Source organism: Sturnira hondurensis, unplaced genomic scaffold (assembly GCF_014824575.4).
Source record: "Sturnira hondurensis isolate 20B ecotype Veracruz unplaced genomic scaffold, ASM1482457v3 Scaffold0024822, whole genome shotgun sequence".
Taxonomy (NCBI): Eukaryota; Metazoa; Chordata; class Mammalia; order Chiroptera; family Phyllostomidae; genus Sturnira; species Sturnira hondurensis.
In genome coordinates, this window is record NW_028097453.1 from 4824787 (window position 1) to 4836793 (window position 12007).

Consider the following 12007-nt stretch of genomic DNA (forward strand, 5'->3'; position numbering starts at 1 on the left):
AGTTCAGTGGATTGAGCTTGGGCCTGTGAACCAAAGGATCGTGGTTCGATTCCCAGTCAGGGCACATGCCTGGGTTGCAGGCCAGTTCCCAGGAGGGGACGCACAAGAGGAAACCATATATTGATATTTTTCTCCCTCTCTCCTTCCCTTCCCCTCTAAAGATAAAAAAAAGATCCAGTATTTACGTGTTTACCTTTATGGATTCATATCTGTTATGATGCATGCAATTCCACAGAAAAGTATGCAAAATCATCAGGTAGGGTAAAAAGAGACCCTGGAGTTTAAATCACTAAAAAGAACTATTCAGGTCACTAAGTTCAGGCCCAGCTCTGCAGAAAAGAAAACATTTGCTTGCTGAATACCAAACAGAGGACCCCAGCTACATGGATATTTTGTATGTCAACACACTCTCCAGGATTTAAAGGACCAAAGCACTGTCTAGCAATGTGTCTCAAATTTTCAAAATCTACAATGTAATGTGAACAATCAGTTTAGGGGGGGAATTTAAAAAGATGAATCACAATGATTTAATAACAAAAAAAGGGTTTGTTTTCTAATTCATCACCTTGTTGCCTATCAGTGAGGGGGATATGGTGACAATCTTTTCTTCAAGGTGTCTGCAGGGAGGAGCATTCTATATAATCACTCAGTTCTTTTTTTAATTATATTTTATTGATTATGCTATTACAGTTGACCTGACTTTTCTCCCTTTGCCCCCCTCCACCCAGCAGCCCCCGCTCCCTCAGGCAATCCCCCCACCATTGTTCATGTCCATGGATCGTGTATATAAGTTCTTTGGCTACTCCATTTCCTATACTGTACTATACATCCCCATGGTTATTCTGTAACTACCTATTTGTACTTCTTAATCCCCTCACCTCTTCACCCATTCTCCCCTTTCCCCCTCCCATCTGGCAACCTTCTGGTACCTAAGTTTTTTCCTCTTGCTTTTAAGACTCTCTTTATCTTTAACCTCTGGCCTTTTAATAATGATGTGTCTTGGAGTGCGCCTCTTTGCATCCATCATTTTGGGGACTCTGTGTATAAGGACTCAATTCCAATGGCAAATGTTAAATGAAAACCATGCAAGGACAGGATGCTTGAAAATCTCTTAAAATATTCCAGATAATTCTATAGAGGATCTTATTCAGGAATTATTTCCTTCAAGTACTTTGCCACCTGGAACACTGGGAGCTTCGGAAACTTTCCACCTGCTCACTCATTCTGCACACCAGGGGCTCTTGCTCCTTGCAGCCACTGCATGCCCAGAGCTCACAGGTGTTGTTCTTTCGCCACTCCCACTATGAAGCAGCTACCTGCTGGCACGCCCACTGTGTTCCCACACACCGGGGAAGGAAGCCCCACCCAAGAGGCGGGGTTACTACAGGAACGCTTGCTCCAAGGGGAACAACTGTCATCATTCACTGTGCAGCTGGTTTTTAAATCTCTGCAATTGTGTGACTTGTGCAAACAGTGCCACTTGGAGTGACACCTCTGTGGCGCTGGTCATTTCTCCGTCTTTAAGGACCAAATCCATGGGTCACAAATTGGAACTCACTGCATTTTTTCTGCAAATACTTGTTTTACCTGAGAAACCACACCGCGCTGTCTGAGAGAGAAACCCGAACTTTAACTGCTTTATGTCACTATCTGAAGTTTCAGAAAGTGTGATGCACTGGACACAGAGAGAACAGCTCACTGGTCAAGTAAAATTCAAGTTTTTTATATTCATTGTACTTACTAATTGTCTTTCTATATTTCAGTTGCTTGTTCAGAAGAAAACAATCATCCACAGAATCACCTTATCCCAGTCCAAAGAAACTCATAGTATCTGTTTGCCCTGGGAATCCTGTTTGCCATATACAATTAGGATATTCTGAATTATAGTCAATGCTATAATCCATCTCATTTTTTTATGTTTTAAAGAACCACTGCAAATCACTGATGCTTTTGTTTGTAAACCAAAGGTAGAACATAAGAACAAAAACTGCCAATTATAAATGTACTTAAGACTTAAACAATATAGAAAGACCATAGGCAAGGCAGCTTGTCACAAGCTCACAAGCTAACACAGCTGAGTGTTAGCTGAAACCAGCGATTTTCCGCGTATTTTGTCTCAGGTCACACATAAACTGCAATGAGCAAAATTCTATGGCACATCAAAAAATACGGTTTTTGCCAATCAGACAAGAAAATGGGCATCATTTTGATTCACTCACACTGGATGGCTATTGGGTTGGCTGTTACCATGTCTTCATTTGACAGTCTCAGGGGAAAGGCCAGTGCCCCTGACTAAATATTCAGGCACTGAGCGTTTCACACAGGATGACGATCACTGGCCCAGACAGGCAGGGGTATCAGGTGCATCCAACACATCATCTTGCAGCACAGGTACAAACACAGCTGTAGGTAAGGATGCTATGAAGCCGTATTGTAAGTAGTTAAGAACAGGAGCTCTGGAGCCAGATGGCCTGATTCCAGAACCAGACTCAGCTACTTACTAGCTGTTGACCTTGGGCAGGCAACTCAAACTCCCTATGTCTTGCTTTCTCCCCACAAAATAGGAATAGTTACTAGTATCCAGCTCACTGGGTTGTGTGAGAATCAACACCCGCATTAGAACGGGATTTGCCCCTGCAAGTGCTAAACAGGATAGCTTTCTATCGCTCATGGGTCGTCTATGAAAATTACTTATTTTACATTTCATACGTGTGAAACGTAGCCACTACACCTGCGCAGCAAAACCCCAGACCACCCATGGCTCGTGAACCCCACTGGTACTCAGCATCTGTGGCACAGAACACTTATCTGTTCACTCACCAGGTGGATGGCAGCTGGACCAATATATAAAGGAAGTGCTGTTGGACTCTGGATTTGCGACAACACACTGTAACCGTTCTTGCTCTTGGAGGTCACTGTTCATCTTCAAATGCAATTCATGTGCCGTGCTTTCTCCACACTGTGGTAAGGGGCAATGCCACGAGTAGGTTAATTGCTCCCGATGCCGGCTGTAATTTTCTGGGACCTCACACTGGACCACAACGCTTTCATTAACCAGGTCACATCGTAACATTGGAGATGGAAGAAGGTCTGGAGGGAAAAAAAGTCAAATTTAGCACAAAAAAAGAGTAACATTTAGGTTCTTCATCTTTATTTATTTATTTAATATATTTTATTGATTATGCCATTACAGTTGTCCCATTCCCCCCCTTCATTCCCCTCCACCCTGCACACCCCTCCCCCACCCTTTCCCCCCTTTAGTTTATGTCCACGTGTCTCAAGTTCTTTAGATTCTATATTTCCCCTACTATTCTTGCCCCCCCCGTCTATTTTCTACCTACCATCTATGCTATTTATTTTCTGTACCTTCTCCCCCACCTTCTCCTCCTCCCACTCCCCTGTTGCTAACCCTTCATGTGATCTCCATTTTTATGGTTCTGCTCCTGATTTAGCTGTCTTCTTGGTTTGCTTTTGTTTTAGGTGTGGTTGTTAATAACTGTGAGTTTGCTGTCCTTTCACTGTTCATATTTTTATCTTCTTTTTCTTAGATAAGTCCCTTTAACATTTCACATAATAAGGGCTTGGTGATGATAACTCCTTGAATTTGATCTTATCTGAGAAGCACTTTATCTGCCCTTCCATTCTAAATGAAAGCTTTGCTGGATAGAGCAATCTTGGCTGTAGGTCTTTGGATTTCATGACTTGGAATACTTCTTTCCAGCCCTTTCTTGACTGCAAGGTCTCTTTTGAGCAATCAGCTGACAGTCTGATGGGAACTCCTTTGTAGGTGACTGTCCCTTATCTCTTGCTGCTTCTAGGATTCTCTCCTTCATTTTAGTCTTGGCTAGTGTAATTATGATATGCCTTGGTGTGTTCCTTCTTGGGTCCAACTTCTTTGGGACTCTCTGAGCTGCCTGGATTTCCTGGAAGTCTATTGCCTTTGCCAGATTTGGGAAGTTGGAAGAAGATTTCTTCTTTATTATTCAAATAAGTTTTCCACTCATGGCTGTTTCTTTCCCCCTTCTGGTACCCCTATAATTCGGATGTTGGAGTGTTTAAAGATGTCCTGGAGGTTCCTAAGCCTCTCCTCACTTTTTTGAATTCTTGTTTCTTCCTTCTCTTCTGTTTGGTCATTTTCTCTTCCTTCTGGTCCACTCCCTTGATTTGAGTCTCAGTTTCCTTTCCATCACTATTGGTTTCCTGTGCATTTCCCTTCATTTCAATTAGTTTAGCCTTCATATGTTCCTCTAATTTGTGACTAAAATCAACCAGTTCTGTGAGCATCCTGATCACCAGTATTTTGAACTGTGCATCTGAAAGGTTGGCTATTTCTTGGTCTCTTAGAGTTACCGGCTCTGGGGCTTTGAGTTCTTCTTGAGGCATAATGTTTTGGTCTATTCACACCTGTTACCTATGAGGGGCAGAACCCTAGGTATTCACCAGGGCGGGGCAACTCAAGTAGCTGGGTTGTGACCCTGTATGTGGGGGCGGGGTCAAAGAGGGGCAATGGTGGTCCTCTCTGCTGCTTCCTGCCACTGGGTCCTGCACGGTCTGTCTCACTGCTCAATCCGTCTCACTGCTCGCGAATGTGTGACCACAGTCAGCCTGCCACCTTGAGTCTTCACTGGGTCTTCCCATTGCAACCCCACACCTGGGATCTGCCTGGCCAAGTTTTCCTGCACGATCCCGCTCTGCCAGTCGCTGGCTCCGCCCCTCTTACTGGTCTGGCTGAACGGGTCATTGTTGTCGGACTTCCATATAGTTCAATTTTGTGTTTGGTTGCGTTTTTGTTACTAACCCTTTGTTTTTAAACTTGGTTGTGCGAGGAGGCACAGTGTTTCCACCTACGCTTCCATTTTGGCTGGAAGTCTAGATTCTTCATCTTTAAATTTATGAAGAGCTCCCCACTTTCTTGTGAATTTGAAGGGATGAGCAGGCCACTCCCTTGAACACCAACAGGAGAGAAGGCTCTATTCCCCGAGTCTGATCTTCCTACTCTGACTCAGGACACATGCGGGCCCCAGATCCCTCACTCTTGCTTCTGGAAGCCCGAAGATCTTACAAAGAAGGGGGCAAAGTCATTTAGCCGCCAACCCACACCGGGATTGACATGAGGATTTATGGATTTTATTTGTCTCACTTACTTTAAATATTTATTATTGTGTTTTACTAAAACTAGTCACATGCTTGGGCACAGGGTGCTCCCTATAACTAAGTGAGGTGCTTCTCGACACACAGAGAAGAACTAGCTTCTATTACCTTTCTAACATCTGAAAAACATCTAATTCCAAAAGCTGCCTGACTCAAAGGGGTTTTGCAAAAAAGGACTGTGGGCTGGCCCTGTGGAGAGGCGAGGGAGGTGTGGCACCCGTCAGAGCCCAGCGAACCGGAGGCCTCCCTCCCAGGATTCCCCCAGGAGGCGACCCCACTGGCTGAGGCCCCGGCACCAACACACCGCAGGTTCAGAGTCCTGCTAGTTGTATGTTTAATTCCCATGCCTTCCTGCATCTCTCCTTGCCCCCTAAAATTAATCATATGAGATCTGAGAAAACACGTACATATATGTGGAATATGCAAAACAAAAGTCAAGGGACCATTTGGGTAATAAAATCCCAATACTTTATAAACACCTCCTAAAAAGCAAATTACAGTAGAGCTGGCCAAAATGGCGGAATACTATGCTGCCACTTAAAATAGTATTTTCAAATATGAAGGAACACTTGCGTTTCAAAACATAATCTAAAAACAGAAGTGTCCAACTCATCTTTACTCTCATATTCTCCCCCTAAATTCTTTCTCACTCAGACACTCGGCCTGCCTTTCAGAGTCCCAAGTCACGCAGGCTCCCCTTTCTGCTCAGGGCATCCTCAGTTTTTAGGTTTGATCTGGTTCACATAACTTGTTCTGCTGCCACCAAGTTTTTCTTTAAAAGAAATTTTAATATTTTTAAGAATCTATTTATTTATTTTTAGAGAGAGGAGAAGGGAAGAGAAAGAGGGAGAGAAACATCAATGTGTGGTTGCCTCTCCCACGTTCCCTACTAGAGATCTGGCAGGCAACACAAGCATGTGCCCTGACTGGGAATCGAACTGGCGACCCTTTGGATCACGAACCCATGCTCAGTCCAATGAGCCAAATCAGCCAGGGTAGAAATGTTAATCTTTCTTAAGCACTGGAAACCTTTCTCCAAACTCAGTCTTAAGCATCTGACCATTACCCTTTAAAAGAATAAGGAGTTGCTCTAGTTGGCTTGAAAGTAGTGCGCCCACAGTGCTCAGCCCCCAGGCTCCTGAGGTCCATCTTGCTCACCACACCCCACCGCAGCTCCCAAGGCCCCTCTGGCTAAGAAATGGATGTGCGTGACTGTTGCAGGCACTGCACGTGCTTACGCCTGCCTCTGCCCCGAGGCTGGGCATTGCTCAGGGGCAGGAAACCGAGCTTCCCCTTCCTTAGACATATTCTGTAGACATTCTGTAGATGCATTTCTCCAATGCCAGTGGGCATAAGAATCACCTGAGGTGTGTGTTAAAAACCCAGATTCCTGGGCCCCACCATCCCTGGCAATTCTGATGTGGGCACCCCCATGGGCTCCATCACAGACTCTGGTTTTTCAATCCAGCTAGGCCGTGTCTAGTCTTTCCTCACTTTCCAAACCGAACCGAGGTGCCTGGGAGCCCCTCGGACTGTGAGCCTTTGGAGGGTAAAGACTAGGTAATAGTCACCTCTTCACCCCAACACTTGATAGAATACCAGTCACATAGTTGGCTCCTAAATAGTACGGAGGACGATGTTGAACACTTGGAGGGACGGATAAATAAAGTCAGAGAGACGGTGTTCAAGTGACCCTCTTCACTCTATATAGTGTCAGTTCAACCACTCATCTCCCACAAGCAACGGTACGGTGGCTGTGAGCACGGCCTGCCTGCCTGGGGTTCACTCCCCACTCTACTGCTAAGAGCCACATGACCCTGGGCAAGTTGCTTAATCTCTTGTGCCTAGATTTCCTGTCCCACACATTAAGAAAACAAACCGTGTCTACCCTATACAACTGTGATGAGGATGAAATGATTTGACGATCATAATAATGGAGCTCAAGGTCAGCACGCAGAAGCACCTCCTGAGGGCATGTGGTACAGTGAGCAGAGTCCCTGACCAGGAGTTGGGAGGCGTGGGTGGTAGCCCTGGCTGGCTGTGTGACCTCAGGCTGCGGCTCTTGTAGGAGCCGGAAGACTTTAAAGAACCCATCCAGCCCAGGTTCCTGCTCTACCAATGGAGAAAGCCATGGCAGAGTCCATCTCCTTTTCATCTGTAAAAGGGAATATAATACTTTATAAGGTCATTGTAAAGGTCAAGTAGGGTATAAAATGCTGTGAGGGGAGACGAGTGGAAGTGCCAGTAGTATCTTCTAGGTCGTTCAAGCCCACTCAGCTATACAGAAGCTCTTCCTGTATAAGTCTCATTATGCCACCAACATCACACATCAAACCTGGAAGAGCTGAGCCAGCTGCTCACCAGAAAGCATGCAAACCTTCCCGCGGCCTGTGGGTCATACCAGCACCTTCAGTCTACAGCCTCCATATCCTCTCACTACCCAGGGACTTCTACCACTGCTACAACAAAGTTACAGCTGTACCTGAAGCAGCATTAAACAGGCAAGAAATGTGCCTACTTCATCCCCTAAGATAACTTAGTTGCTTTATAATTAATTAATTCAGCTCTCTACTCCGTAAGAATCTCTTTTATATGCATGAGATGGCATTTGTAGATGTCCATGAACTTTAATAAAAGGTTATACACCAGTCGGGACCACCTAAGGAAAGATGAGTTAACTCTACTCACATGGACATGACCAATGCAATAAAAGCTGTGAGGGCATGCGAAAGAACTAATAAACGTTATTAGTGGAAATTTGAAGGGGACTTTGCAGGAAAAGGGAAAGCTAGATAGCAACTTATACATAGAAAAGAAAAGGTGCCAGGAAATCCCCACTTCTAAAATACCCTTTATAAAGTCTTCCGTTAGGTTCAGTGCCTCCAGAAGAATAATGTCAAGTCACTTAAGCACACTCTCAAACAAGCGGGACTTCCTCATTTCTAAGAAAAAGAGTATAACCAAACATTTTGCCATTCAAGTATGAAACCTTGAGTCATCTTATGTCTTTTTATAACACAATCTCAATATCGTTGGCCTTTTCTTGGTAACATCTTCTGATCATTTGCTTTCTAAACAACTAGTCCCCAAACCTCTGTCTTCTTGAAGAATCACAGTAGCTTCTAACCTGGTGTCTCCTCTTAATCCACCCTAAACACCGACCAAACGATTCATCTTCCAAAAATAGACTGCGTCAAGTCACACCTCTGCATCAGGACTGGACACAGTGCTCCTCGCTGCCACAGGCTAACAACATCAATATTCCCAAACCAGGAAGCAAAGTCCCACGTTTAATGCTGCTCACGTCCCTGCTCCCCAATGGAAACTCGCCTCCCTGCGCTCGCTCCTCTGCAGGCTTTCGCCTTCCTAAGGGCTATCAGAGTCAGCAGAGCAGAGGGAGTGAGCTTCAAACAGGAGAGGCTGCTGACACGGATAGTGGAGGGATCAGAATCACCCGTCAGGACAGGTTCTAGGTCGTACCCTGGGGTGTGTAGGGAGAACGAGATCATTTGTGACAGGAGAGGGCAGCCAGGTCTGAGAAATCGGGACATTGAAAATAACATTGAAATATTACAGTCACCAAGAATGATGACAGCAGAAAGAGTGAAAATGAACCAGGCACCGAAATGACCAAGAAAAACTGGGGCAGTGTTCGCTGCACCATTATGTGCAGTAGCCAGGCCATGGGAACAAGCTGAATGTCCACTGGGGGTGAATGGACAAAAACTTGTGGTGTGTATATATATATATATATATATATATATATATATATATATATAGTGTATATATAATGTGATATGTGTGTGTGTGTGTATGGCATGTATATATACATACATATAGACATATGTACCTATCTGTATGTATGTATGTATACACATACATACACACAATGGAATATTATTCAGCCATAAAAAATGAAGAAATCCTGGGGACTTGAAATATTGGTAAAGTCTATCCCCTACACTGGATACCTGAAACTAATACAAAATAATATTGAATGTAAACTGTAACTGAAAACTAAAACTTAAAAAGAGAATATCCCGCCAGTTGCAACAACATGGGTGGGCCACGATGGCATAACATTAAGTGAAATAAGTCAGAAAGAGAAAGACAAGTGCTGTTCTGTGTAATTTCACTGATGTGGAGAGTCTAAAACAGGAAGAGCCAGTGGACTCAGAGGAAGAAAAGGTGGGAGGCGAAGGGGAGAGGGCGGAGGACTGGAGGAAGTGGGCAGAGGTGCAGACCTCCGGCACGAGGTTACAGGCACTGGGAAGGCGACGTCCAACAGGACAGCGACACTCAGGAGCACTGCTGAAGGGGATTCAGGAAAGTTGTTAGCAGTGCTCAACTCGAGAGTAAAACTCTTCATCCTCTTTCCTTTCTTCTTCCTTTTTTCCTTATGTCTCTCTGTGAGAAGACAGGGGTTAGTTAAACCCGTGGTGGTCGTCATTTCACAACCTGTGTATGTCACACTGAAACTGCCATCACGCTGCGCACCTGAAACTCACCCAGGGAGGCACGTAAATTACTTCTCAGAGACCCTGCAACAAACAGCCCTGGGGGGGACTGACACACCTACAGATGACTGTGACGAGGAAGGGACTTCAGCAATGAAAGGGGGAGAGTAATCTGGAAGCACCGAGGAGAAGCGTGGGGGAACCTGTAGCGTATCTCCAGTCCCAGTCTAAAGCGACAGAGAAGAACCACTCTCGGGTGGGCTGCAGGGGGAAACAGAAACTGTCACTCACAGAGCACCACCACCTATCAGTGGAGCTCAGACACCCGAGTCCGCTGCCGCCACGGCATCTTGGCCAGGACGTTGTGCAATGGCGCTGCTCTCCTCACCTCGGTCACATCCTCGCCTTGCCCAGAGGATGATGTGGGAGCTAAAAGAGGCACTGTGGACCAGAAAAGGAGGAAAACTCTGCCTGTGTGTGACAGCAAACTGTTTTTTACTTCTCACAAGCCATTAATGTGTGTAAGTCTCTTTAAAAAGTTGGAAATCTGCCGCGTTAAACAAACCAAGTTATGTAATACTCACCAAAGACAATAAGGTTAAATTTTATGCTCTTTGAAGAGGGAAGTATTTCGACTTCATATTCACCTTCATCCGATGATGTTAAATTTGAGATGTAGAGGTCACCTGATAAGGTGTCTAAATGGACCCTACCATCAAAAGGTGGGTAAGCCTTGACGCCATCTGAATCCCACTCAATAACTTTGTTCTTTCCTTTTTTCCACATTATCTCTTTAGCGGGTTGGGTGTTTGACAGAGAAAAAGTGACGTTCCCATTCACAGTTCTCACAATTGAAAATAGCGATGAGCTCTTACAGCTGTTGAAACCTAGAAGAACAAGATAATGGGTTAGAAAAAACGGCATCCCTTGGTCGAAAATAGAAAACCATCCTCCAAGATGCTCTTTGGGGGAAGGAGTTAAATGGAGTGGTAACAATGACCCACCAGCTGCTTTGTGTGCTAAGCTGATCACCTGTTGACAAGTACAGGACGTGACAGGTGCTTGACTGTGTAGAATTTACTCTTTCATTGGGGCTGACACAAACCTGGGAGGTGGAGCCAACATTTACGGGGCACCAACTGCACGCCAGGTACTGGGGGCCATGCTGGGAATATGGCAGCAAAGAAGGCAACTATCACTCCAGGCCCTCAAGGAGCCTCACCTTGTGGAGAAGACACTGGGAAGGCAAGGACACCCACCTAGGTAAGGGCCTCCACCCAGGAAGTCATGCTGAAAGTGACACAGGATGACAAGTCACTGAAGGGTGAGAGGAATTAGCCAGCTGAGGGCTAGATAAGTGGGGGAGGAGAGGGGAGATGCAGGCAGAGGAAGCAGCACTCGGAAGGCATGTCCTGACCAAGGAGTTTGGTCTGTTGGAGCAGATAAAAGCAATTCCAATGGCTGAAATGAAGAGACCAACGGCATGATGAGTAGGGAAGGAGGCTTCAGAGGCAGGCAGTGGCAGGGGCTGGAGGGTGTCAGGTAAGATATGCTAAGGGTTTGGAACTTACCCTCATTAGGCCAGTGGCGAGGGGCAGCCACAGAGAGGTTGTAAACAAAAGGCAAGCATGATGTAATTTTTGTTTTGCAGGCTGACTGTCTGCAGAGTGAACAGTGGTTGGCAGGCACAAGCACAGAAGTGGAAAGAGCAGAACAGAGGCAGTGCAGTAGCAAGGAGAGAGTGGCAGATGGGGCAGACCAGACTCAAGACTCATGTGACAGAGAAATCACGGGGGTCCACTGACTCCTGCCTGTGGGGGATGTGGGGAGGGAAGAGTTAACGGTGACTGTCAGACAAGCCTCTTTCTTGGCTGACAGGGGAGCTATTGAGGTCAAAAACAATGACAGGAAGCAAGTCAGGTTATGGTGAAGACTGAGGACGTGGGGACTGCAGTGGCATTCGAGAGCCGATTCAGACCTGCTGTCACAAGCCACGGTTAGCATCTCTGATTGACTCCAGGCTGGTCAGACTAGTGGGAGCCCTGTCTACAAAGGCTGACGAAGAGAGAGCCCAAGATGGTGGCACAGTAAGTGGAAGCCACACTAACCTCCTCCCAGGAACAACTGGAGTTACAACCAAATTACACAAAAATCATCCTGTGTAACCAATTGAAGGCTAGTTGGAGAGAAGCCTTAGAACCAAGGACTAACAGAAGAAACCACACCACCACACTGAGACTGATAGGAAGTGTGGTAGCATGAGCGGGTTGGCTGCTCCCATGGGCAGCAGCTGAAATCCGAGAGGGACATTTCAGCAGCCAGGGGGGTTGCAAAGCAGCCTCCCAAGCTTAGAGCACCGGAACCGGAAAAACTACCCACGTAGCTTCCCAGTGTGAAAA

General features: G+C 45.8%; 1 protein-coding gene across 1 annotated transcript in view; it reads right to left on the reverse strand.

Annotated features, from left to right (window-relative positions):
- Positions 1 to 12007, reverse strand: part of CD58 (CD58 molecule) — a 58722-nt gene that overhangs the window by 14111 nt on the left and 32604 nt on the right. The window contains exons 2-3 of the mRNA XM_037038861.1: positions 10193 to 10495; positions 2821 to 3090 (exon numbers count right to left, since the gene is read on the reverse strand). Coding sequence (XP_036894756.1) covers positions 2821 to 3090; positions 10193 to 10495 — 573 coding nt within the window. The remainder of the gene's footprint in view (positions 1 to 2820; positions 3091 to 10192; positions 10496 to 12007) is intronic.